General features: G+C 38.4%; 1 protein-coding gene across 7 annotated transcripts; it reads left to right on the plus strand.

The window, feature by feature from the left end:
• Nucleotides 1-263: 263 nt before the first annotated feature.
• Nucleotides 264-27,086, plus strand: cskmt.L (citrate synthase lysine methyltransferase L homeolog). Of its 7 annotated transcripts, none has more exons than XM_018257667.2 (3): nt 264-523; nt 6,901-7,028; nt 25,587-27,086. In XM_018257667.2, exons 1-3 carry the CDS (start codon nt 411-413, stop codon nt 26,246-26,248), a joined length of 903 nt encoding a protein of 300 aa, XP_018113156.1. In that variant the 5' UTR covers nt 264-410; the 3' UTR covers nt 26,249-27,086. The 7 variants fall into 7 exon arrangements, with proteins under 7 accessions (XP_018113156.1, XP_018113152.1, XP_018113159.1 ...); XM_018257670.2 differs by lacking the exon at nt 264-523 and adding an exon at nt 4,548-4,699; XM_018257669.2 differs by lacking the exon at nt 264-523 and adding an exon at nt 4,572-4,731.
• The last annotated feature ends 802 nt before the right edge of the window (nt 27,087-27,888 follow it).

Consider the following 27,888-nt stretch of genomic DNA (forward strand, 5'->3'; position numbering starts at 1 on the left):
GTTCTTTAATTGCTTCTCATGCACTATTAGCCATACAATGTTTCGTTGAGAAAGGGTTGTTTTGATAAGCAGGTTCAAATAAAAGTACATCAAAAGCTTAAAGGACCAGTAACACAAATATTTCACATTAAACATATGGCTTTTAAATCCTTTCATTAGCATATTTAGGATACAGAAATGTTAAGGTCATAAGCAGAGTTTAAATAAGTAATATAACCATGTATTGATAGGGCTTAGACAGCAACTCCTCTTGTGACATGCTTCCTGTCACCTTCCCCCTCCTCTTCCATGTGAGATCTCAGCAACACTCTCCACTCACACAGAAATCTAAACAGAGCAGGAGAAAAGAAACCCTCCTTCACCCATCCCTCTCCCTGAACCAGCATGAAAAAACCTATTAATTGCTTTGAATGCAGCCTCCCTCACATGCTAAAGAATGCAGGAAACTAACTTCCGGTTTTAACCAGAAACAAAGCAGTCGTCACATCACCTTTTTGTTTTTGCTGTGCCCTATATGTTCAAGGTAATGTTATTTATTCAATAACCAATTATGATATTGCAATTCCTGTATGTTATATGTGTTGATAGAAGTATTTAAACAGTATATTTGTAAAGTGAACAGTTTGGCTGAAAACAAAAGCATTCTATGTAAGCACCTATTGAGGAGAGCGAATCCTGTGTCCCTGGTTTCATTCAGATGTAAACACATTGCCTGCACAATGCGAGTCCCAGAGTTGAGGGAGGTAGTCAAAATCTCTTATTGTTCCCACCCCACTGCCTTGGGCACTGAAGAGTAACATTACACTGTTTTATGTGACGCATGCTGACATGCTTCTATCTTTATTTGCATTCCCACCCCCAATCTGAAGTGTCTAGTCACTATGAACACAAAACAAAAACTGTGGTAACGTGTTAGCCAGTAGCAAAAATAACAAATTAAAAAACAACATTATACAAAATACAAAAAGTATTGTAGAAGCGATACCTATATTGGCTAACAATAAAAAAAATACATTGCAAGGGCCTTGGTGCTTGCAATGTATTTTTTTTATTGTTAGCCAATATAGGTATCACTTCTACAATACTTTTTGTATTTGTTTGTTTTTTTTATTTGTTATAGTCGCTATAAAGACACTTGAATGTAACAGTTGTTACATTGAGCTGTGGGATCATAGCAGGGAGAGCACAGTGAGGGGCTGCAGGCAGTATAATAGTGTAAGCAGAGCACAGCAAAGGGCAAGTTGAACATATATTTCACAGCTAAACGTACTTTATTGAGCAACAAAAGGAATAATGTTTATCACTATTAATGGCAGAAGTGCTTCCTTCAGTAAGACCTGCAACTAACCATTCCGATTAATATAAAGTAGTAAAGAGAAGAAATCACACGATGCTCGGGCCATTTGAAGTTAAGTCAAATAGTAGTGACAGTTTCCCATTGATATTGTCAGATACATGCAGCGATATTACAAGTAGCCGATATTAATCTTTTAACATGTCCGATCAATTGAACGACGAATCGCCATGGCATGAAAACTGTCAGGACGATCTTTGTTTTGTACAATAGTATATTTGTGTCTATGGCCAGCTTAAAGGGGTTGTTCACCTTCAAATTAACTTTAAGTATGATGTAGAGAGTGATATTCTGAGACGATTTGCAATTGGTTTTCATGTTTTATTATTTGTGGTTTCTGAGTTATTTAGCTTTTTATTCAGCAGCTCTCCAGTTTGCAGTTTCAGCAATCTGGTTGCTAGGGTCCAAATTAGCCTAGCAACCAGGCACTGATTTGAATAAGAGACTGGGATATGAATAGGAGAGGACCTGAATAGAAAGATGAGCAATAAAATGTGGCAAAAAACATAAATGTATAGCTTTACAGAACATTTGTTTATAGATGGGGTCAGTAACCCCCATTTGAAAGCTGAGAAGAATCCAAAGAAAATGGCAAAATAGGCAAAAAAAAAAAAATGTTAAAGATAAACAATGAAGAACAATTGAAAAGTTGCTTAGAATTGGCCATTCTATAACATACTCAAAGTTAAAGATGAACCACCCCTTTAATGTACGAGGACTACTAAATGTGACAGTGTATATGATTTGCCTTTCCTTCTCCTTTAATGGTACTGCATTATAACAATGCCCTTGCATGTATACTGTTGAATCAGTATGGGTGAGTCAGATTTACCTCCTCTATTGTTTGGATATTCCAAGCCCTGCATAAACCCAAAATAACAGTTTTGCCTGCATAGCCTTAAAGGGGTTATTCACTTTCCAACACTCTTTTCAGTTCAGTTGGTTTAAGATAATTTACCAGAAATAAAGATTTTTTTTTTAAATAATTTTTTAGTGTTTTTCCAAAATCTAAGTTCAAAGTTTAATGTCCCTGTCTCTGGTGTTCAATCTGGCAGCTCATTAATTCAAGTGCAGACTCTAAGCGGTTACAATTTTGCAACATTTAGTTGATACATTTCTCAGCAGCATTTCTCAGCAGCATCTCTGGAGTATTAGCAACTATTGTATCAATTCTAACACCTGCCTATAATGAAACCCAGTGATTCTGATCAGCAAGTCAAAGATCAAAAATGTATTGGTTTAGAACAGTTCACAGAGTCGACGACCCCCCTCCCAGAGCTGCTTTAGAAGGTGAAAATTAAATTTTACAATTCAATATTAGAAAAACAGCCACACATAGAAAATAGTAAGTAATTGGAAAAAGTATTTATTTCTGGTGAACTATCTGAAACCAACTGAAATAAAGACTTTTCCTTCAATTACTTTCCTTTTTTTAAAATTTGTTTTTTCAAAATTCAAGTTTAATGTTCGTATCTCTGGCGCTTGAGTCTGGCCGCTCAGTAATTCAGGTGCTGACATTAAGGGCTCTTACCGACGAGCGGTTGAAGCTGCCCCCCCCTGTGTTCCGTTTTTCTGCGTCCAGCCGCAGGGGAGTGCAGGAAGAGACGCATTAGGTTTTTTTCAATGGGGCTGTACTCACACAAAATGCAGCATGTTTTTGAACACCTGCGTTGTGTGAGTACAGCCCCATTGAAAATAACCTAATGCGTCTATTCCTGCGCTCCCCTGTGGCTGAACGCAGGAAAACAGAACGCAGGGGAGCGCAGCTTCAACCGCTTGTCAGTAAGAGCCCTTAGTTGATACATTTCTCAGCAGCATCTCTGGAGTATTGGCAACTATAGTATCCATTATAACAGCTGCCTTTAAAGGGGTTGTTCACCTTCACATAAATGCAGTTGTTTAAGCAGATTAGGGCATTTTAAGAAAATATGTAATGTATACCGTTAAACATTTTAAAAAATCACTTTATGAGAAAACTACCTCTCAAGATAGTGCAGGAGTTAGTGGAGGCACCAGGGGAGGGGGCCGCCGACCCCTTTTTGCACAAGCCTGTCTCAGCATGTTGAGCTCTTCATAATGCTGAGTACTGGCAATATTAGCTTCTAAAGCCATTGCTTTTTTTTAAGCCTCTCCTCTGATTGGTTCTGCAGTTATCAGAAAGTTACAGGCTCTTCCCCAATCAGTACTTATATTGTGGAAAGTAAAAAAGAACATTAACAATTATGATGCAAACTTTGATTATAGAACAGCAGAGTTTGAGCTGCAAACTTTTAATAAATGTGATCGAAGGGATATAAATATGTCACGCCGGCTGCTGCTGCAGGATGGGAGGCAGGCAATGAGCGGTTTAGAAGTAAGAACATTGGAAGCACTTGTTTTAGTGAGCATTAGGGCATTTTTTCCTGCGCTCCCTTGCTTTGCAGTTTCTTCCGTTCAGCTGCAGGGGAGTACAGGAGTAGACACACTGAATTATTGTGAAGAGGGCTGTACTCACACACACACACACACGAAAGCAGGTAAAATGCAACATGCGACGTCCGACCTGTGTTTGGCGCTTACATGCGTCTGTGTGAGTACAGACCGCTTTACAATAATTGAGTGCATCTACTCCTGTGCGGCTTAACGGAAGAGAGCGCAACACGAGGGATCTCAGGGAAAAACACCCGTGTATAAGAGCCCTTAGGGTTGCCACCTCACCCATTGGGAATATAAAGCCTGCTAATTAGCAATTAATTTAGATGCATGCTGCAGACTGAATTGATTTTTGTGCAGCCATGCATCATGCATCTAAATGAATTGCTAATTAGCCATGCAGGCTGTGGATTCCATATGTGTATTAAAGCAATTTATATAGACAGATTTTAGTAGGGTCATGTCCCCTGCTACAAATGCTGGGGGAGGGAGAGGTAACGGAAGCAAGTCATAGCTTCCTTATCAATAAACAGTGCTCATGGAAACTATCTGATAAAGTAACATGATATATGATAAACAGCTTTCGTTGCATGTCATCTGTTAATGTTACAATGAACAAGATACAGTTGCAATAAAGTTTGTTGAAAAAAAACCGAGGCAACGGGAACACTGCCAATGAAAAGGTTTCTTCTGTTAGCCAATGAAAAGGTTTCTTCTGTTAGCCAATGAAAAGGTTTCTTCTGTTAGCCAATGAAAAGGTTTCTTCTGTTAGCCAATGAAAAAGTTTCTTCTGTTAGCCAATGAATTCATAGTAAGGGAAAAGCATTGCTGATGATGTTAGCATGCTCCCATGTGCCTCACACTGCAGACAGGAGACCTGCACCTCCCCTTTGAAAACTTTCTCGGAGGTCTGAGAGAACTGAAGCTGTGACCGTGAGTTCTAAAGAGCTTATTCAGCCACATAGGTACACAATCTTTACATCACACACATTATCATACTCAGGGGAACATAATCTATCATTTTTAAGGTAGCAGTTAGAAAAGATGGACAGCCTCTTTAAGGAAACTCAGGGATTTTGCTCAGCAGGCCCAAAGATAAGAATCTTATCAACTAATGGATTCATTTAGAACAGTATGCAGATTTGGCACCCCTCCCCCAGAGCTGCTTTAGAAAGTCATAAGATGAAAAAGTAATCTTCAAAGGGGATATAAAGACTTCCCATTAAGTTAAAAACAAGCAACTTTGCACTATACATGATTTATTTTATTCTTACTGTTGTGAAGATAAAGGACACAGTGTGTTCAGCTCTAATTAGGCAGCCTCACACAGAAAATTAGAAAGTTATGCAGTTGCCAGCAACCCTATCTCTCAGTGCAGCCAGGGCCAGTTGGAACAGAGAATACACAGGAAGCATGCTTGCCCCTGATTGGCTCCTGCTGCTCACATGGGACTGAGCAGTAAGAGAGGTTATAGCAGAAACAAAGCAAGGAGCTGACTGAAGCAGCCTGTGACTGCAGAGGAAATGGATTGATTATTTCAACAACAGTACAAATAAAATAATGTATATTGGAAAGTTGCGTATTTTTAGGGATTCTTTCAGAATCCCTTATTTTAAGGGGATGACTTTACATCTACTTGTAAAATGGTCACACATAGAAAACAGAAATTAATTCAAAACAGTGTTTATTTCTGGTAAACTATCTGAAACCAACCAAACTGCAAAAAAGTGTATAACCCCTTTAAAGGAGGACTAAATCTTAACTTAAGGGTCAGGGACAGAAATGTATGTTATTTTTTGGCCTTCTTTACCAGTAAATGGCCGTGCCTCCAAAGATGCCCCAGTAGCTCCCAATCTTTTTTTTTTTTTACTGACTCACTACTTCTATTCTGTGCCGTGGCAGCTCAGTAATTCAGGTGGAGACAGTCTCTACCTGAATTACTGAGCTGCCACGGCACAGAATAGAGAGAATTTTACACTTCAATATTAGAAAAACAGCAACACATAAAAAATAGAAAGTAATTGGAAAAAGTGTTTATTTCTGTTGAACTATCTGAAACCAACTGAACTCAAAAAAAAAGTTGGAAGGTGAACAACCCCTTTAAAGGAGGACTAAAGCTTAATTAAAGTAGCAGGGCAGAAGTGTTGTATGTTATTTTTTGCGCTAATTTGTCAGTAAATGTCTGTGCCTATAAAGAAGCCCCTGTAGCTCCCCATCTTCTTTTCTACTGACTCACTGCTTCAGCTTATATAATCAGCAAATCTCATTTTCTGCTTGATGATTTGTGACGATAAGCTTCTCAATAGCTGCTCAAAGCACACTGAGCAAATTCAAGATGTGAAACTCCTGTGACAAATTTAAAGGCCTGGATCATTACTGCTATAGAGATACCTTTGACTGGTTCAGTATAAAATATGGCATTTCTAGCTGTTTTGAATGCATGTATTTTTTAATTTGTATAGGGCTCCTTGAGTTCAAAGAAATGTACACCAAAACAATAAATAAGTGGGGGAAAATGGGGTACTTTAAAGTAGAAATAAACAAAAAATACAATTCACTTAAATATAAAGTATAATTACAATACAGATTAAGTGCTTGGTGTCATGGAGACAAAAATGGATGGAGGTCCCTATAGCGTTAACAGTCTGTTCATAATTAGTCATATTCATTTTTAAGGTTTAGTTCTCCTTTAAGGAAACATTGAACAGCACATGTGTTTCCAGTGTGATTCACAATAATTAGTAAGTAGTGGTTGTGTGGTAATGTTAGTACAAGTAGTGGTAATGTTATAACAACTGGAGTTGGAGAGTAATCTTGTACTGAAGAAGGTACTTGGATGACTGGTGAAATGTTTTCACTACTACCAATCACATTTAGTTGCATTAAACTCACCACTGCTAAATATAGTTACTTTGGTTTTATTAGTTTAGTTAAATTAGTAATGATGGCTGTTTTATGTGATAAAACCAGATGTGAACCAGTATAAAAAGTATTTTTTTTCCTGGCTGTGAGTTGTCTCCCATTTCCAATATCTGTTTTTCAGCATGAATTTATACAGATATTTTGTTTACGTTTGTGAATAGCATTAATAATTTTCCAGTAAGCATTAATATAGTTGTGTACCTTCATTACAGGCTTACAGGTGCCACTTTTTTGGTTTGCCATTTAACACCCGTGATGCTTGGCTTCCGTCGTTTCTTTATTACTTCTATGCGCCAGTATTCATCACGAAAACAGGGGACTGATACCGGCAGCTGGGGAGGTTGGTACATATTTTATTTTTCACGTATTATTGCACAGTGCAGTATTGTGTGCGTGTATATAATCTAAGGTGGTTCTAATGGTCAATATCACAAAATAATACATTAAGATGTGTAGGGAGTGTATGGGGTTTATGTCTGCATTATATTATATATTTATAATATAGGGAGTGGATTACTAAGTAACACAGGAATTATGTTGAATAACTGTTCAAACAATTTATGCAATTATATGGTAATTAGGTAACTTACATTGACAGGGGGTAGCATGCTATTTACAGGGGCGATCCGCTGGCTGCTGCCGCCTGAAGCAGCAACCCCAATGCCGCCCCCCTCTCCCGCTCCGCGCTTAAAAGTTTAGCGTCGGAGCTGGTCAAAGGGGGCTGCATCGCTAGCGCAGCGAGCGTGTACAGCACTTTCTGCACTACCAGAGCCAAATTTCCGGTTTAAAAACTTGAAATTTGGCTCTTAAAGTTACAGGAGGCGGCTTTTTGCCGCCCCTTGTAACTGGCCGTTCACTGTGCTCACCTTGCCTCATGGCAGGAACGGCCCTGATTGTTTATGCAATACAACTATTGGGCTTTGTTGGGGCTGTAAAACATCAAAGACACCTTTTCTAGAGGAGTGGTTTTCCCAGGACAAAGGTGGATAAGAGAGCCTAGATGTTTGGCCTGCAGTAGGATTTTAGGGTAGCAACATTTAACATCTCTCTGTGCTGTCTCCCTGTGTCTGGATTTTACTCAGTTAATTACAGTATATAAAGTAATTGGTAAGAAAACAGAAAGTAATTGGAAAAAATATATCTGGTGAATTATCTGAAAACAACAAACACAAAGTAGTGCTACACACACACTCTCACCACTCTTTGCAGCGTCGGGTGCCGTCTGTGACTCTGTCTGCACAGGTCTGATTTGCGTACAAGAAAATACTTCAGCAGCACTCCGATTATGGTGAAAATTTTTTTGCTTTATTCGTGCCTCAAGCTAAGCAACGTTTCAAGCTTTTCCAGCCCTCTATCAAGCTTAGGGCTGGAAAAGCTCGAAACGTCGCTTAGCTTGAGGCACGAATAAAGCAACAATTTTTTTCTCCATAATCGGAGTGCTGCTGAAGTATTTGCTTATCTGAAAACAACGGAACTGAGAAAAGTGTTACAGTATATTATAATCTATGCTGTTCCGTGTTCACTGAACAAAGTAATAAATATTCTTATTTTAATACAAATACTATGAGCCTGGAGATTGTTCTCATAACCCTAAACCTGGGGTCCTCAACCTTTTTTACCCATGAGCCAAAAATTTAAAAAGAGTTGAGGAGCAACAAAAACATGAGAGTCCCTTACGGTGCCAAATAAGGGCTGTGATTGGCCATTTGAAAGCCCCTATGGCAACCTACAGGAGACTCTACTTGGCAGTATACTTTGTTTTTATGCAATTACAACTTTCTTCCAAGCCTGGAATTTAAAAATAAGCATCTGCTTTGAGGCCAGTGAGAGAAACATCCAAGGGGTTGGGGAGCATTATGTTACTCACGAGCTACTGGTTGGCGATCACTGCCCTAGACAAACAAGTGAGTTGGCACTTTTATTAGTAGTTTTATATAAAAAGTGTATTAGTAGTAATATACTGCTCAAATCGGTAAGCAGTAACCAAAAGCGTATTCAAGATGCACTACATTGAATAACATATTCTCTCATTAAGGAGTTCATCTTTAATGCTTTGTTCAACTATATGAAGATGTAAAATTGCTCTGAACCTTCTAAATAAGTTGCAGTAGTTATTAATCAAATGTATTTCAGACCAGAAATAAATACATTTTCCGATTACTTTTTCCCATATTTTCTTTGTGTGACTGTTTTTCTAATATTGAAGTATAACATGTAATTTTTCACCTTTCTAAAGCTGCTCTGGGAGGGGGGTAGCTGACCCTGTAAACACTTCTAAATTGATACATTTAGCTGATTTCTTATCTTTGTCCTTGTCATGTAGTAATTATCTGTATTAATTATTAATCAGCCTTATTGTGACATTTAAATTCTATGTGTACTGTATATTTTGAGTAAGTCCCTAAGTTCAGTAAGTGACAGCAGCACAGAGCATGTGCAGTGAATAAGTAGAAAAGAAGATGGGGAGCTACTGGGACATCTTTGGGGGCACATATCTTAACTGCTAAAGGGCTGTGGTTGCCTTGGGCTGGTACAGAAACTCAAAACATAATGTACAACATTTCTAACCTACTTCTTTAGTTTTCCTTTAAGTGCTTAGTGTCAAGGAGACAAAAGGATGGATGTCTCTGCCCTGTAGAGCTTTCAGTCTATTCATATTAAGTCATATTCCTTTTTAAGGTTTAGTTCCCCTTTAAGGAATCCTTGAACAGCACACATTCTCCAGTGTGATTCTCAATAATTAGTAAGTAGTGTTGCCACAAGTAGTGGTAATGTTATAATAACTGGACTTGTCGAGTAATCCAGAACTAAAGAAGGTACTTGGATGACTGGTGAAATGTTTCACTACTACTAATCACATCTAGTTGCATTAAACGCACCACTGCTAATTACTGTTTCTTTGGTTAAGATTAGTTCAACCAGTAACGACGGCTGTTTTATGTGGTGAAACCAAATGTTTTTTTGATGAATAGTATAAAAAGTATTTTTTCCTGGCTGTGAGTTGTCTCCCGTTTCCAATGTCTGTTTTTCAGCAGAAATTGATACAGATATTCTGTTTGCGTTTGTGAATGGCTTTAATAATTTTCCAGTAAGCTATAATATAGTTGTGTGCCTTCATTACAGGCTTACAGGTGCCTCTTTTTGGTTTGGCATTTAACACCCGTGATGCTTGGCTTCCGTTGTTTCTTTATTACTTCTATGCGCCAGTATTCATCATGAAAGCAGGGGACTGATACTGGCAGCTAGGGTGGTTGGGACTTTTTTTTTTTTTTTTACGTATTATTGTACAGTGTAGTATTGTGTATAAAATCTAAGGTGGTTTTGTTGGTCAATATAACAAAAAAAACCATTAAATGTGTAGGGAGTATATGGGGTTTATATTGAATAACTGTTGAAACAATTATATGGTAAATAGGTAACTTGCATTGGCAGGGGGTTGCATACTGTTGTTTATGTGTAAACAACTATTGGACTGTTGGGGCTGTAAAACATCAGACACCTTTTCTGAAGGAGTGGTTTTCCCAGGCCAAAGGTGGATAAGAAAGTCTGCCCTAGATGTTTGGCCTTAGGAGGCAGTAGGATTTTAGGTTAGCAGCATAAAAGGGGACCTGTAACCCAGACATAAAAAACTGTGTAATAAAAGTCCTTTTTAAATTAAATATGAAATTCAAATTCTTTTTTTTTTTTTTTAAGCATTCATAGCGATCGCTATGCTGTACCTTGTTCATTGAACAAAGCAATAAATATTTGTAATTTTATACAAATACTATGAGCCTGGAGGTTGTTCTCATACCCCTAGACAAACAAGTGAGTTTGCACTTGTATTTGTAGTAGTTGTATTATACTGCTCAAATCGGTAAGCAGTAACCAAAAACGTATTCCAACAAGTTTCACTACGTTGAATAATATATATTCTCTCATTAAGGAGTTCATCTTTAATGCTTTGTTCAGCTATATGAAGATGTAAAATTGCTCTGAAACTTCTAAATAAGATGCAGTAGTTATTAATAAAATGTATTGGTCCTTAAAAGATGGACAAAAAAACAAGGTACCGGCACAAAGGCAAATGCAACCAGAGGATAACCTCCAAGTGTTTGTGTCGCAAACAAAATCATAACATTTCAGGGGCTTGCCCCATCATTAGGTCCTCCCTTCCTGGTCGCAGCAAAAACCATAGTACGGGCGCTTGCGTGTACATGCTCAGCAGGGTGGTCGGAGAAGGGCCCTAAGACAGCAGCCCCAGTGGGCCCTGAGCCCCAGGTCCGACCCTTAGACCCAGACTGAAAGTGCCCACATTGTTTACTTGCTCACACCGATAAGTTTCCCTTTCTCCTACTCTGCTCTGTTCTGTCTGCCTTATGCTCCCTGTTTGTGCCATACTCTGCCTGCCCTATGCTCCCTGTGTGCGCCATATTCTGCCTGTGCTGTGCTTCCTGTGTGTGCCATACTCTGCTTGCCCTATGCACCCTGTGTGTGCCACACTCTGCCTGCCCCATGCTCCTTGTGTGTACCATACTCTGCCTGGATATACACCCTGTGTATGCCATACTCTGCCTGTCCAATGCTCATTGTGTGTGGCATGCTATGTTTGTTTGAGCCATGATCTGCCTGTGGGAGGTGAACCTGGGGGGGGGGGGGGTGTTAGCATTTGGAAATACTTGTTAGGGGGTCCCCAAGGGGTTTAATCATGTGGTTGTTGTCCACAGGAAGATGAGGCATATGGATTTAAGGGTATGTCTTAAAGGGGTGGGTCACCTTTAAACAACGAGTTGTTTTCAGATAGATCACCAGAAATAACGACTTTTTCCAAGTGCTTTCTATTTCCTATGTGTGACCGTTTTTATAATATTGAATTATAAAGTGTAATTTTTCACCTTCTGAAGCTCTAGAAGGGGGGCGGTAGAAGGGGGGTAAACTGTTCTGGATACATTTAGTTGATACATTTCTTATCTTTGTCCCTGCTGAGCAGAATCTCTGGGTTTCTTTACAGGCAGCTTTTGGAATTGATACAATAGTTGCTAATACTCCACAGATGCTGCTGAGAAATGTATCAGATAAATGTTGCAAAATTGTAACAGTTTAGAGTCTGCACCTGAATTACTGAGCTCCCAGACAAACACCAGAGACACGAACATTCAACTTTAAACTAAGAGTTTGGAAAAACAGTAAAAAATAAATAATGGCAAGTAATTGAAAAAAAGTCGTTATTTCTGGGGATCAATCTAAAAACAACTGAATTGAAAAAAGTGTTTGTAAGCTGAACAACCCCTTTAATGACATCTTTATAAATGACGTAATAAACTTGTTTCACATGTGAGTGATATCCCTGTAGTGAGCAACAACCCTTTGGTTTACTTGTGTGCTCCCACCATTAATGTGGACATGGTCTTAAACATTCTTGTGGTAAGGTGGGTGTTGTTTAAAAATATGGAGTCATCAACAATGGCATCCATTATCGGCCCTCCACATTGTAGGCCAGAAATATTCTGGCCCTCGGGGGCATGTTTGTTGTAACAGCATGTTGGGAGTACGATAGTCCTCATGTTCATCCTTTAGCTCAGTAATCCCCAACCAGTGGCTTGTGCGTAACATGTTGCTCTCCAACCCTTTGGTTGTTGCTCCCAGTGACCCCAAAACAGGAGCTTATTTTTGAATCCTTGGCATGGGGGCACATTTTAGTTGCATAAAAACAGGTGTACTACCAAACAGATTCTCATGTAGGCTGCCAGTCCACATAGGGGCTACCAATAGCCAATGACAGCCCTTATCTGGCACCCCCTGGAATGTCTCCTTGCTTACTTTGCTCTTTTTACATTTGAAAGTGGCTCATGGGTAAAAAAAAAAAAAAAGTTGGGGGCCCATGCGTTAGCTGCGAGGAGTAGTGTAGTATCTGTTGAATTTAGTGATTGCATAGCTCCTGTGTTTGCAAAACATCAAGCTTCACAAAGAGCTTGCACAGTGCTTGTGTGACCAGATTCCCAGATGATTGCTGTTCTTCCGAGATACAGTGTATATTGCAATAAAAAAAAAAGCCAATTTGTTTGAACACGACAGGAGTTCAAGTTGCATCAGCTTTTTATTAGTCCAAGTTGGAGCTTTTACTATCTCACTTCCTCCTTTTAGCTTTATAAACTACCTTTTCTCTCTTTCAGTGAGTGTAGACAGGGTGGAGGGTCACTGTAAAATATGTAAAGTTGAATACTTTTTTTGTTCTCTATAAGAAAATCATGTCTTAACTTAGATCAGTGATTCCCAGCCAATGTCTTGTGAGCAACATTGTTGCTCACCAACCACTTGGATGTTGCTCCCAGTGGCCAGGTGATTATTTTTTAATTCCTGGCTTGAAGGCAAGTTTTGGTTGCATAAAAAACAAGTGCACTGCCAAACAGTCACCTGTAGGCTGTCAGTTCACATAGGGGCTTCCAAATAGCCAGTCATAGCTAGGGTTGCCACCTGGCCTGTAATTTACCGGCCTGGTCGGTAAACATGATGTTTGATCCCAATGTTATTTATAGGGAAAAAAGTTAAATATATAGGAAGGCCGGTATTTTTTTCCAGAAAAGGTGGCAACCCTAGTCATAGCCTTTATTTGGCACCCCAGGGACTTGTTCATGCTTATATTAGGTAAAATAAGGTTGGAAACCCTTGTAAGGTTAGAGACCTTTAAGTCAGCATATAGTATGTTATAGAATTATAAGCAACATTTTCAATGTGTATAGTTTTTGAATTATTTGCCTTCTTCTCACTCTTTCCAGCTTTCCAATAGGAGTCCCTGACCCATCTTAAAAACAAATACTCTGTAAGGCTACAGATGTTATTGCTAGTTTTTATTACTAATCTAACTATTCAGGTCATCTCCTATTCATATTCCTCTTTTTCAAATAAATGCATGATTGCTAGGGTAATTTGGACCCTAGCAACTAGATTGCGGAAATTACAAACTAGAGCGCTGCTGAATACTAAACCAAATAACTCAAAAATAACATAGGATAAAAAATTACCAATTACAAATTGTCTCTCAACAGCATACTAAAAGTTAATTTAAAGGTGAACAACACCTTTAATAATTGCATTGGGAACATTTTATTACACATACCTATCATGAAAGAATTTGTAGCGCCGTAAAAACATAGCTTTTTTTATTTTATTACATTCTTCTTTGCAGTAAAATAATCTTTGACATGATCCCATGGATCAGCTAGCAGTTATGCAGGTTAAAAGGTTGAACTTGATGGGCGTGTGTCTTTTTTTCAACCTAACTTACTTTTACTATGATACTTAGTCAACTAAATGACAGACATTCAGGCATGTCCTTTAACCATTACCACATTACAAGGAACAAAGTTTATCTTTGCTATGATGAGGCACACAATTTATTACTAGATGCTGCTACACCACTTTGGGATCCATTATCCGGAAACTCATTATCCAGAAAGCTCCAAATTACAGAAAGGATGTCTCCCATAGACTCAATTTTATCTAATTTAAGCAATTTCCTTGTTCTCTTTAATAATAAAACAGTAACTTGTACTTCATCCAAACTAAGATATACTTAATCATATACTTAATCTTTATTGATTTATGTAATGTTTACATGATTTTCTAGTAGACATAAGGTATGAAGATCCAAATTACAGAAAGATCCATTATTCAGGAAACCCCAGGTCCTGAGCATTCTGTATAACAGGTCCTAAACCTGTGCTAGGGCAGTTTATACCGCAAAATGACTTTTTTCAGTAGTAATTTGTGGAACTTGCCCCTTAAGTATTGCAAGTCTATCGATATTTTCTCACTTTTTTTTTTTCACTTTCTTATGTTCTGCTTTGTCATGTGCTTTTATTTATTTTTTTAAGACAGAATTTTATTTTTTACCACAAATGAGTTGATTCATGCCTTATCATGAGCTGCTACTAACTAGCAATTCTGTTAGTTCCTTCGTCAATCTGCCATTCTGATATAGAAAGCAAATTCCTTGAACACATTAAAGGAAAACAATACCCACAAAATGAATACTTGAGCAACAGTTTATATCATATTAAGTGACATATTAAAGAATCTTACCAAACTGGTATATATACTTTAGTAAATATTGTCCTTTTACATCTCTTGCCTTGAACCACCATTTTGTGATAGTCTGTGTGCTGCCTCAGAGATCACCTGACCAGAAATACTACAACTCCAACTGTAACAGGAAGAAGTTTTGAAGCATGAGACAGAACGCTGTCTTTTAATTGGCTCATGTAACCTAATATGTATAGTTTGTTTGGTATGTTTGTGTGCACAGTGAATCGTATGATCCCAGGGGGCTGTCCTTATTTTTTAAAATGGCAATTTTCTATTTAGGGTTACCCAATGGCACATACTACTAAAAAAGTATATTATTATGAAAATGGTTTATTTACATGAAGCAGCTAGTTTATCTTTTTATAGAGACCTACATTGTTTGGGGGTATAGTTTTCCTTTAAGAAGTTTGGTCACTCTTAGGGGCAGATTTATTATTGTTCGAATTGTTTTCCACAAAACTTCATGTTTTTTATTTGTTTTTTTATCAAAACTCACATTTTCGGGCTAAAAAAACAGATTAAACCTTAAACTCTTTTAGATATATCATACCCTGACCTTGGAAATAGCTTGAATCTGGAAATACACCATCTAAAACGTGTCAAGGTCATGTAGGAGTCAATAGCAAAGGTCCCTTGAACCATATGAATGTTTTTTTCAGAGGGTTTTGCCTGAAAACTTGAATGATTTGAGCTTTCGGGTTTCGCAACTTGAACTCTCAGAATTGAGTTTTTTCCATTCAGATTTTTCTTAAATAAGAGATCATTTGATTTGAAAGTTCATTCAAGTTAATTCGAGGTATAAAAAACTCGAACATTCAACCTTTCATAAATAACCCCCTTAATGTTCTGTTTTCGTTTGTTTAGATTTCAACACAAGATGCCAAGCTGCATTGTTAAAGGATGCCCACACAGAACCGGGCAAAAAGATAAATTCCCAAATGTCACTCTCCATAATTTTCCTAAAACTATTCCCAAGATTAAAAATTGGCTTTGGCAAACCGGACAATATGGTGAGGACAGTGATGCCATTGCGGAAGAAATTCTACAAGGACTGAAGACTTGTCGCCATAGAATGTGCTCAATGCATTTTAGTGAGAATTGCTTTATTACGCTAGGATCTAAAAGGGTATTGACACGAAATGCTGTACCCACTATTTTCAAGCCTCAAACTACACCCGCAATTCTTGCTGCTCAAGAGCCTGGGCCAAATTTTCCACCTAAAAAGAGAAAAAGAGTGGAAAATGTAGGAAAACCTACTACCATGTTGAGAGTAGTACGTCTAGTTTCAAGCCTAGTAACTGTGGGAACACAAACAGACTCCATAAGTAATAATAATGCCACCACTACTGATTGCTATAAATGTGGTATTGGTATATTCTGTGGAAAGAAACAACCATGTTTTCCTAAAGGTAGTGCAGTGCAATCTGTCAGTTCTTTGGAGGCAGATCCTTGCTTGATTAAAAGAGATCACTCCTACCCAGTTACATTTTCTGTGCCAGTGAAATCAACATCTGAACTGGACTCTGAACTGGAAACCACCAAACAGATGGCTATTACCAAACAACTGTCCACTTTAAGTGAGCAAAAAGAGAATATCCATCAACGCAAGTTTATTGTTTTTGAGGAAATGCTGGACAGCTTATTATATTTGGTGAAATGTCAGCACAACAGCAATTCTCCTTGCCAGTCACCTATTATAGAAATAAAAAAGAAAATAGATGGAACAATGCTAGAAATACATTTATCCTGCATGGCTGGTCATGACTCTTTAGTCTGGAAAAGTCAACCTTTGACAGGACAAATTTCGATTGGCAATCTTGCTGTTGCCAGTGCCATACTTCTCAGTGGATCTTCTTTCACAAAAGTAGACCAAATGTTTAAACTTTTGTCTATACCGTTGTTCTCTCACACAACATACTACACATACCAGAAAAGATATCTTTTTCCAGCGATTGATATTGCTTGGAAAAATGAACAGGAAGCCGTAAAAAACGATATGGCCGGAAATTCAGTGGTGTTAGCAAGTGATGCTCAGGTTGATAGTCCTGGCCACAGTGCGAAGTATTGCACGTACACAATGATGGATGTCATGACTAAGAAAATTGTGAGTTATAAGATCGACAAAGTGGCACCAGGCAAGTCATTGGCAGCAGTGGAGAAAAGTCTACTTGAATCATGCCTTGCCAACTTGTTGTCAGAAGGTATCCGTATCAAAGTGATAGCAACTGATCAGAACGTTAGAATCAGTAAAATGATGGCAACAAAATATCCCAGTATAAATCATCAATTCGATGTGTGGCGCATTGGCAAGAGTTTAGCAAAAAATCTTACAGCTGCAAGTAAAAAAAGAAAATGCAAGGACATCGGCCAGTGGATTTCACCAATAACGAATCACCTTTGGTGGTGCTCGCAAACTTGTGATCAGAATGTGGATTTGTTGTTGGAAAAATGGCAATCACTTCTTTATCACATAGCAAACAAACACAGCTTTCATAATCTTAAGAACTACAGAAAATGTCAACACAAACCACTTTCGCCGCAGGAACAAGAGACAAGAAAATGGATCACTGCAGGACATCCAGCTTACAGCAGCCTAGTTTGCATTCTTACTGACCCGGCATTTATAAAAGACATCTCCAACACTGACAAATTTTGTCATACAAGATGCTTGAAAAACTTTCACAGCAAAATTTTGAAATACAGACCTAGACGAATATTGTTTAGGAGGGATTCTGTGCATGCCCGTACAATGCTTGCCGTTTTATCCCACAACAAAAACGTGAACAGACCGCAAGCTACCATACTTGTGCCTAAAATAACACCGCTAGCTTACAGTGAGAAACCATCCAAAATTGTGTTCCCTACACAAAAAAGCGAGTGGTTAACAAAACCAGTTTATGAGAGTGGGACAGATGACCATCTCTTTGACATCATGTCAGATGCAACAAAAATTGTAAAAGGTTACCTAATTCACAGGTGACAGTCAAAAACCTCTAAGGTGGTGGTCAGCATTGAATGAATTGAGAGACCAGAAAATAACAATTTTGCTTAATATATATGAACTTTTGGCAGGAATTAACAGGTCAATGTCTGTAATAGAAACCCCAGGGTCATTGAAAATCTAGTTCTACACACAAAGAGCAGTGTCTGGAGATGCAGTCTATAATTCTCTTTATTACAGGTCTCCCAATGCAGTCTTCTTCTCCTTCCAATCCCTAACTTGCACGTGACTCCTCCGCCAACATACCAGCACCTTTAGATTCGATCGCAGCCTAATGCAGTCAGCCCTCTAGGATCAGCTCCAGAGGCCTGGAGTTCTTGGCACAATGGCATGCTTCATGCAGTGGGCAGAGTGCAAAAAAAGGCAGACTTTTTGCACTTTGCACACTGCATGGGACATTGTGAATGCACCCTACATTTTCTTATTTACTGTGTAAACAACCATAACATAACTTTATCTAAATAATCTTCGATGTCCAGTTCATGTGGCTTTAATTTATGTAAATTCTGTTTTTGTGAATTGAATTAATCAATGCTTTTTATAGTATATTCCAAAACAGGTTGAATAACAATGAAGTATTTTTGATGTGACTGTAAAAAAATCTAATTGTGTAGTTAAACAATTACTAAAAAATGAACTTACATTTAGGCTTATAGCTAATACTATCATAATGCTACAGATAATAGCATTAATTACCACATTATGTAGTCAAAATTGTTGAATTTCTTTTTGAGACTTCTTTATTTCTGATATGCTAGAACAGTATGAGAAGGTATTATTATTCCAAAACAGTGGACCACTGGTAATTACCCTGTTTATTGCTATAAAATGTATTTTTCTTCATTCTTAATAAAAATGTGTAATCCTACAAAGTGAATAAAGTACAGGTACTTAATGAAAAACTTTCAACGCTTAAAGAATCCGTAAACCTTTTTTAATACTATTCTAAAATTGCTGTGAACAGAGACTTCACACCTAGCTTTCTGCTTTTTATTTCATATCCTTCACACAAGAGCTGGTGCACATATTTTTCTGCTTTTGCATAAAGCCCTGCTGCCTCTTTAGTTCTTTACATGACTTCTCCTCCCAAACCGGCTACTTGATCCGAAACACCCATACTGTGACACTAATGACATCACAGAAATGGATGGGGCACACCGGCATGCGAGTATATAAAAAGGAGCGTGTCTAGCGGAAATGGAGCACTAGGAGGTCGCGGGTTCAGCCTGCCCATGGCCCACAAACTTTGTGCGGCAGTCGACCCGAACTTGCCCGACCCAGGAGTCCTGTGGGCTTTGGTCCACACATCACAAAAAGGCACATCGCATTTTGATTGCTGTTTCTACAAGTTTAGATTGTTATGCATGGAAAAACTTCTTAAACACACAATGAAGAAAGTCTGTAGAGTCTGATTCTGCTGTAGCTGAGAACTTGCCAGTTTTAACATAATCGGGCATATGTTTAGAATCATGGGTGTGTTGGTTCGGAGAGGAGGATGCACCTGTCAGTTGTGGAGAGATGTTTGTCTGCCTCCTTGCTGCAAATAACTGAAATATCTGGGAAGGTACATATTTCTTAATTTAAAGGAACGTTAACATCAATAAATGAAAATGTTTTAAAGTAATAAAAATATATGCAGTGTTGCCCTGCACTGGTAAAACTGCCGTTTTTGCTTCAGAAACACTACTGTTAAATAAGCTGCTGTGTAGCAATGAGGGCAGCCACTCAAAGGAGAAAAGGCTCAGGTTACACAGCAGATAAGCTCTGTAGAACATAATGGTGTTCTTTGTTATCCACTATTTAACCTGTGCGGTATAGCCTTTTTTCAATTTCCCCATTACTACACAGCAGCTTGTTTATATGAACTATGGTAGTGTGTCTGAAGCAAACAGATCAGTTTTACCAGTGCAGGACAACCGTAAATTACATTTTCATTACTTTAAAACAAATTAATTTGTTGGTGTTACTGTTCCCTGTGACAACAATTATCTTGAGACCAAGCACTGTTGAGTAAAATAATGGTGAAACAGGTGGCAGGTTCATTTTCTCCTGATACAAATTTCACCAGTGTGAGCGAATGCAATAGAGGCCTTAGAGTATAAGTTCCAGTGGGGCAGAGGCCGATGTGAATGATATAAAATCTCTGTAAAGCTTGCAGGAACATTAAATAATATTAGTTATAATAATAATACAAATTCATTAACATGAAATATATTATAGAAAAAAAAAAGGTGTTTTTATTTATACAGGATAGAAAAAATGAAGAGTCAAACTGAAATTTTGCTTAAAAATATATACACACAATTATGGGGTCGGGTAATAAAAGGCGCTAAGTTTGCCCAGGAGCAGTAATTGATAGCAGCCAATCAGCAGGTAGTGCCTTTTATTACATATGGGGGTTTGACTAGAAATGCTAAACATTTTGTACAAGCCCAAAACCACCACTGCAGTGATTGGTTGCACTTGTGTAGATGCCCCCAGTAGCTCTGTGTCTTTTCTGCTGATTCACAACAAATTGTCTGGGCTGCTGTCAGTGAACTGAGCTGAATCACATTATACAATATATATCCAAAATAGAATTCTTAATACAAGACTAATTAGTAATTCAGATTTTTACTACATGACAGTACAGGAACCAGTGCATTCCCCATCACAATTGATTAATAATCTCTGCAGAATCAGCTTCTATGATAGATGCCACCTCTGCTTAATGAACATGTGCAGTGTTACTAATGTTCCATTAACATTAATATCATAACATAAGGAACTACTCTGGTAAAATTTGATAAATAAATACATAATTCTAGCCAGGTTGAATTTTAGGCTTTAGTTCTCATTTAATAATAGAGGCTATAATAGAGTTGCCACCTGTCCAGTTTTGACTTTGAAGGGCTGCCCTGGGCAAAACTGGCTGATTCCATAAGAATGACATGGGGATCGGCTAGTAGCAGAATGGAATATCATAGCCCCACCACCAATGGCACATCCTGCTACATCACGGTCCCACCTCCCTGCGCATAATTAGTTGGGAGGAAAGTGGCAACCCTAGGCTATGAATAAAAAGATCATTATAAAGCATGATTAACAGTGGGTCATTTTGCTTTTCACTTAACATTGCTTAAAGGGATATCACCCTATATAGAAGAGTCTACTTCACAGATAATTACCCATGGATAGGGTTGCCACCCGGCCAGTGTTTTACTGGCCCAGCCGGTAAAACACCTGTGCCGGGGCCGATATTACAAATTTACCGGCAATGTAGTTGCTGGTAATTTGTAATAGCTTTAAGAAAAAGCCCTTGGCCCGCTCCCAATTCGCTCTGTACTTTACTGTTTTTTTCAGGCCGGTAAATTTTTTTAGAAAAGGTGGCAACCCTACCCATGGACCTCCTGCCAAAACTTACCCCAGTGTTTTTGAAATATGTACATTTATGCAAATTTATTATTAACGAGGGATGCACCGAATCCACTATTGGATCCATCCTGAAGGATTCGGCCGAATACTGAACCAAATCGGAATACTAATTTGCTTATTATATGTAAATTAGGGGTGGGAAGGGGAAAACCTTTTTTACTTACTTGTTTTGTGACAAAAAGTCACACAAGTTCCCTCCCCACCCCTAATTTGCATATGCAAATTAGGATTTGTATTCCGGTCGGCCAGGCAGAAGGATTCGGCTGAATCGAATCCTGCTGAAAAAGGCTGAATCCCGAACCGAATCCTGGATTCGGTGCATCCCTATTATTAACTTCTACAGACTTTTTGCGCATCAAGCTGTTGTGTTCTCCAAGGCCCAACACTTTTGCTTAGAAAAACACCAATTTGACCAAGAGATGGATAGCACTTGATGAAGGGGGTTGGCCCCGAAACATTTTGCTGAGATCTCACTAGAAATAAAAATGAAAAAGAGTTTTCGCAGAAGCATTGCAGTGAGTGTGCCTTTGTTGCTTTTTTTTGTGTATATCAAGAGGATGGATAGCCTCATAGATAATTCTTTATTCTTAGTTACTAACCATCTTAGCTTGCACAGGAACCCTTTATTTATAAAGAAATACATTATTTACCTTTCTTAATATTAAACCTAAGGCTATTTATATTGTTGAGTTTTGAAAAATCTTAATAAAACACATTAAAAAAAGAAGAAAAAATCTGGGATAAGAGCAGTGCAAAATACATAATAAATTGCATTGCATAGCATGCTATTAATGTCTTTGATGCAAATAGAGTTATTTATTGCTTTGTGGTCTAGGAATTTCTTGGCAGGTTCTATAATATTAAACACTGTTTAAGCTGTTTATTTGTGAGGGGTTTCAACCTTATCTTTCAACCAATCTTGTCATGCAACTTATTGCAACAGCACAAGACTTTGTGGGATCCTACCAAATCTGATCCCCACTGCTGTAAGCTAAGTTGGATCAAATTAAGTCAGATGGTTTGTTTTGTTCCTGCATCTTCATCCAACAGTCTCAGATAAACTTCAGTCACTCTTAAAGGAATAGTTCAGTGTGAAAATAAAAACTGTGTAAATAGATAAGCTGTGCAAAATAAAAAATGTTTCTAATATAATTAGTTAGCCAAAAATGTAATGTATAAAGGCTGGAGTGACTGGATGTCTAATAAAACAGCCAGAATCCAACTTCCTGCTTTTCAGCTCTATGACTCTGAGTTAGTCAGCGACTTGAAGGGGGGCCACATGGTACATTTCTGTTCAGTGAGTTTGTAAGTGATCCTCAGCATTCAGCTCAGATTCAAAAGCAACACATATGACCCATGTGGCCCCCCCTCAAGTCTCTGATTGGTTACTGCCTGGTAACCAGGGTAACCAGTCACTGTAAACCAAGAGAGCTGAAAAGCAGGAAGTAGTGTCCTGACTGACTTATTATACATCAAATCACTCCAGCCTTTATACATTGCATTTTTGGCTAACTAACTATATTAGAAACATGTTTTATTTTGCACAGCCTATCTATTTACCCAGTTTTTATTTTTACACTGAACAATTCCTTTAATGCTGTACTGCGAGTTGGAGTGATATCACCCCACCCCTTCCCCCCCAGCAGCCTAAAAATAGAACAATGGAATGGTAACCAGATATCAGCTCCCTAACACAAGATAACAGCTCCCTGGCAGATCTAAGTACAGCACTCAATAGTAAAATCCAGGTCCCACTGCGACACATTCAGTTACATTGAGTAGGAGAAACAACAGCCTGCCAGAAAGAGTGCTGCTCTTCTTGAAAGCACATGACCTGGCAAAATGACCTGAGATGGCTGCCTAGACAACCTGTATTACAAATAAAAAAAAAATACACTTGTTTCAAGAATTACATTTTACATTACAGAGTGAATAATTTGCAGAATTTAGAAATAAAAGCTACACCATAAAAATAATGACAAAGTCCTGTAAACATTAAATAAACCCATTAGGCTGATTTTGCTTCCAATAAGGATTAATTACTGTATATCTTAGTTTGGATCAAGTACAAGGTTTCTTTTTATTATTAATGAGAAATAGGGAATCATTTTTTATAATTTAGATAAAATGGAGTCTATGGGAGGCAACCTTTCCGTAATTTAAAACTTTCTGGATAACGGTTTTCCGGAAACAGATTCCATACCTGCAGTTTACAAATTGAATCTGTTTCAGTTAAATTATATTTTGACCTGCTTGAAGGATTAGATCTGTCATGCCAACACCATACCAGAAAATCTCCTGTGTAGTTTAACTCCAGCATGCCGCAATTCAAAGAATCAAGGGTCCTAGCATTCCAGTTATTGAGGTGTGGATTCTACATTCCATGTTACAGGTTATTTATAGAATAAAATTGTATTTAGAAGTAAAACTCCGGATTTGTGAATCTTCAAGCAGTGAGTGACTTGGCAGCAATTATAAATATGGGAAATCATTGAAAGTGTAACCATGGGACCTTGGTGTGCAAACCACATAGTGAATGTGATGAGCAATATTTGCCAAATTTCAAAGAACTTGCCAGTAGCATGGAGCTTCAGGTCTTACAGACAAATAAACATTTGTCAGACAAGTTCATGTGGATCATAGAGCAAAACAAGTAATGGAATTCAGAGGCAATGGCCACTCCACCCTTCCAAAACTCAATATCATGCCCTTTGCTAAACAAGTTAATTCTCCTCAGCAGGGTTAGCTGGAGTTAAATGGAGCCATCAAACCTTTGGACTGTGATCTGAAAGTTTTGAGAAGCATACCTGCTTCAAGATATATGTTGTAATCTGAATTGTAGATAAGCAACAAGGATTCAACAATATTATTCAATCCACTACTTGGAGAGCTCCAGGAAATCCAGCATCATCTTTTCACCTTCACAGCAATCACAATTTGAACCATTAATCATCTTTTCTCTTATGCATCAGCTCCACTTCCTAAGATGAATACTACTACTTCAACCAGTGGCTTAACTAGATATTATTGGGCCCCACAGCAAATTCTATTTCAGGCCCCCAACATGTCTTGAGGTTGACCTGTTTTACCAATATTTGTTAAAATTGTATATGAACTAGGACCTCATGGGGCCCTATTCCTCCTGGGCCCCCTAACTTCCACACCTCATGCCTAATAACACAGTCTTATTATTTCATTACCACTTGATAGGTCACCAAACATTAGGTCTAACCACTTTGAGGGGCCTGGAGCAATGGTGGGTTGTCCCAGCATAAAGGCCACTTAGGCAAGATTAGTGGGGACTTTAAAGGGGTTGATCGCCTTTTATAATTTTTATGATGTAGAGAGTGATATTCTGAGACAATTTGCAATTGATTTATGTTTTTTTTTTATTTAGCTATTTATTCAACAGCTCTCCAGTTTGCAATTTCAGCAATCTGGTTGCTAGGGTCCAAACCATGCACTGATTTGAAAAAGAAACGAGTATGAATAGGAGAGAGCCTGAATAGAAACTTGAATAATAAAAAGTAGCAATAACAATACAGTTGAAGCTTTACAGAGCATTTGTTTTTAGATGTGGTTGATGACCCCCATTTAAAGGCTAGAAAGAGTCAGCAAATATTCAGAAAGTGTAAAAAATATATAATGAAGACCAATTGAAATGTTGTTTATAATTAGCCATTCCATAACATATTTAAAGTTCATTTAAAGGTGAACAACCCCTTTAAGGTAATTTATGATGAGAACTAATAACTAAAGGAACTGTGGCTGATACAATGTTTTCATTTGTCCAAAGTCTTGATGAGACCCTGACCATGGACTTTTAGTGCATTCAATCCCCCCCCCGCCATACATAAAGTGTGACAAGCAACCAGAAAACATGGCAGGTGCCATTGGAGTTGTGGGGACGCAGCCTGAGATGAAGTCATCTTTATTCCTTTTACCAAATGGTATACAGGTATGGGACCTGTTATCCAGAATGTTCAGGACCTGGGGTTTTCCAGATGACGGATCTTTGTTTAATTTGGATCTTCATTCCTTAATTCTACTAGAAAATCATGTAAACATTTAATAAACAAAATAGGCTGGTCTTGCTTGCAATAAAGATTAAATATATGTATCTTAGTTTGGATAAAGTTCAAGCTACTGCTTTATTATTATTACAGAGACAAAATTAAAAATTTGGATTATTTGGATAAAATGGAGTCTATGAGAGATAGCCTTTCCATAATTCGGAGCTTTGTGGATAATCCCATACCTACACTAAAGTAAATGTTCACATACTACAGTCAAGTTACAGCATGTCCTCTTTTTGCCTGCAATTTGTATTTCACTCATATAAAATGTTGTTATTCAGAATTAAACAGTGATTATCTAGGTGAGTACTAATCTTTTTTTTTTTACACTTCTACTCCATAGAAAGTCTTCGGGACAATATGGGTGCTGCTGTAACCTGGGATTCAATTTACAACTGCTATTCTTCTAATAAGTCATTACATTTCGACTGGTTCTTTGGCTATAATCATATGAGAAGTTTTCTGCATTCACTCATTTGCGAATTAGCCCCGCAGAAGTACACAGGACCTCCATTACATCTGATTGACCTAGGGTGTGGAACATCGGATGTTGGACTGGGTATTTACCGTGATTCACCTGTTCCCGTGTTGATGTCCTGTGTTGATCGTTCAGCTCCTGCCATCGTTGCAATGAACAATATACTTACAAAGGGACCCCCTATAATACCTAGGCACCCTGACTCTTGTCTGCAGTTTATTGAAGGGGATGCTACAGATTTGCATGGCTTTCCATCAGCAAGTGTATCACTAGTTTTGGATAAAGGCACCTCAGACTCTCTGCTACGGTCAAGTCGGATGGAGGCACATCGGATGGTGAAGGAAGCTCTGAGAATTCTCCACCCTAAGGGTAAACTAGTGCAACTGACAGATGAAGACCCTGATGCTAGGCTACACTTCTTAGAAGAAGCAGGGGTGGGACCAGAAGTAACATTTCAAATTTTAGGGGACAGGGATGACATTTCTTACTATGCTTACATTGTGACTCCTTCTCCATGTTCTGAATGACAACAAACCCCATAGAGCACCGAGGGCATCTTTTACATATATTAGTAATAGATTATTTCCTAACTCATTTCAAAAATATAAAACAGAAACAATAAAAATAAGGAAACTGGTGAAAACAGAATACAGGTATCGGACCTGTTATCCAGAATTCTTGGGACTTGGGGTTTTCTGGATAACGGATCTGTAATTTCGATCTTCATACCTTAAGTCATATAAGTATTAATTATATCTTAGTTTGGATCAAGTACAAGGTACTGTTTTATTATTACAGAGAAAAGGGTAGGGATGCACCAAATACAGGATTCGGTTCAGTATTCAGCCAGGATTTGGCCTCTTTCAACAGGATTTGATCCTTGTGCCTGGCTGAACCGAATCCTTAAAATCATGTGAATTTTTTTCACAAAACAAGTAAGTGAAAAAGATTCAAGCCACACAGCTCTCTTAGATCTTAGATCAAATACTACTGAGTATCTATATTACTGGTACTGTTAATCTGCAGTTGCAGAAAATCATTTAAATCTGTCTCAATAGAAATCTGTCTCAATAGTACATAACTCATAGCTCATGTTTACAAACATCTTAAAAATACTTGTTTTTTTCATTATAGACTATGAGTTGATTTAAGATTACTCAAGCAATCTTTACGGGAACCATCATTTCCACAATTTTGAGGGTTTAGGCTTTTATAACTAAGAAAAACTTTGCAGAGTTTTTCTTCGCTGCAAAAACCCGCAGGGTGCCTAATCTCTCTTCATATGTCCTGAAAGTGTTAGTCTACTATCTCTTAGCCTTGCCAATGTCTTGCCATGTGTAATGGTGAAATAAAGGGATTCTGTTACATTATGTTATTTCATTTCTTGCAGATGGCAGCACAGGTTTTCCTACCCTACGCCATTATCTCTTATAAAGAAGCAGCATTTATCATCCAGCATGAAGCCACCCTTAGAGGGGTGGTTCATTGTGGCTGTTATGAAATGTTGTGGCATTGTCTCATTGTGGTACAATACTGCCCTTAGATAACTTTTCCAGTATCACAACAACTTGCTTCCATCCAAAAGCCAGGCAATGTAGAAATTCAAATGTAGGTGTGGATACAAACAAGCGCAGGCGAATCTGCTGCAAACGGTGCCTTTATTCACGAACACAACACGTTTCGAGCTCTTGCTCTTTATCAAGTGTATCATTGTGGTTGTCATTAAATGCTGGGGAACTCTCTCATTGTGGCTGTCATTAAATGCTGGGGAATGCTCTCATTGTGGCTGTCATTAAATGCTGGGAGAGGATGGAAGGGTGCTTAATGGCCATAGCATCCTTCTTCAGGACAGGGTAAATGCACAAAGCAGCAGATAAGTTCTCTAGTATGTTTTTCTGTCACTGGTAAGCATGGTCAGACAGGGCCTCCACTGACCCAGACCTGCACCCCCTATCAGACAATCAGCTGTTGCGGCGTGTCCAGGGTTGGACTGGGGGGCCCACCGGGACTCCTGTCCAGGGCCCCCCTCCGGACCCCCTACTGCGACACCGTACATGCACAAAAGGAGCCGGGTGCATGCACGAATGGCGCTGCACGGCGCCGCACAGTGCTGCAAATAGTTATTTTTGTAGGGCCCGGAGATCGGGAGATGGGGTCTGGCCCGGTG

This window comes from Xenopus laevis, chromosome 4L, assembly GCF_017654675.1.
Source record: "Xenopus laevis strain J_2021 chromosome 4L, Xenopus_laevis_v10.1, whole genome shotgun sequence".
NCBI lineage: Eukaryota > Metazoa > Chordata > Amphibia > Anura > Pipidae > Xenopus > Xenopus laevis.

Bases quoted from the DNA above. Each gene is read 5' to 3' on its own strand.
- cskmt.L (XM_018257663.2), top strand. From the start codon at position 411: ATGCAGCCTCCCTCACATGCTAAAGAATGCAGGAAACTAACTTCCGGT. The intron at 524-15,616 runs GTAATGTTATTT...TCGTTTGTTTAG, and splicing joins CTGTGCCCTATATGTTCAAG to ATTTCAACACAAGATGCCAA.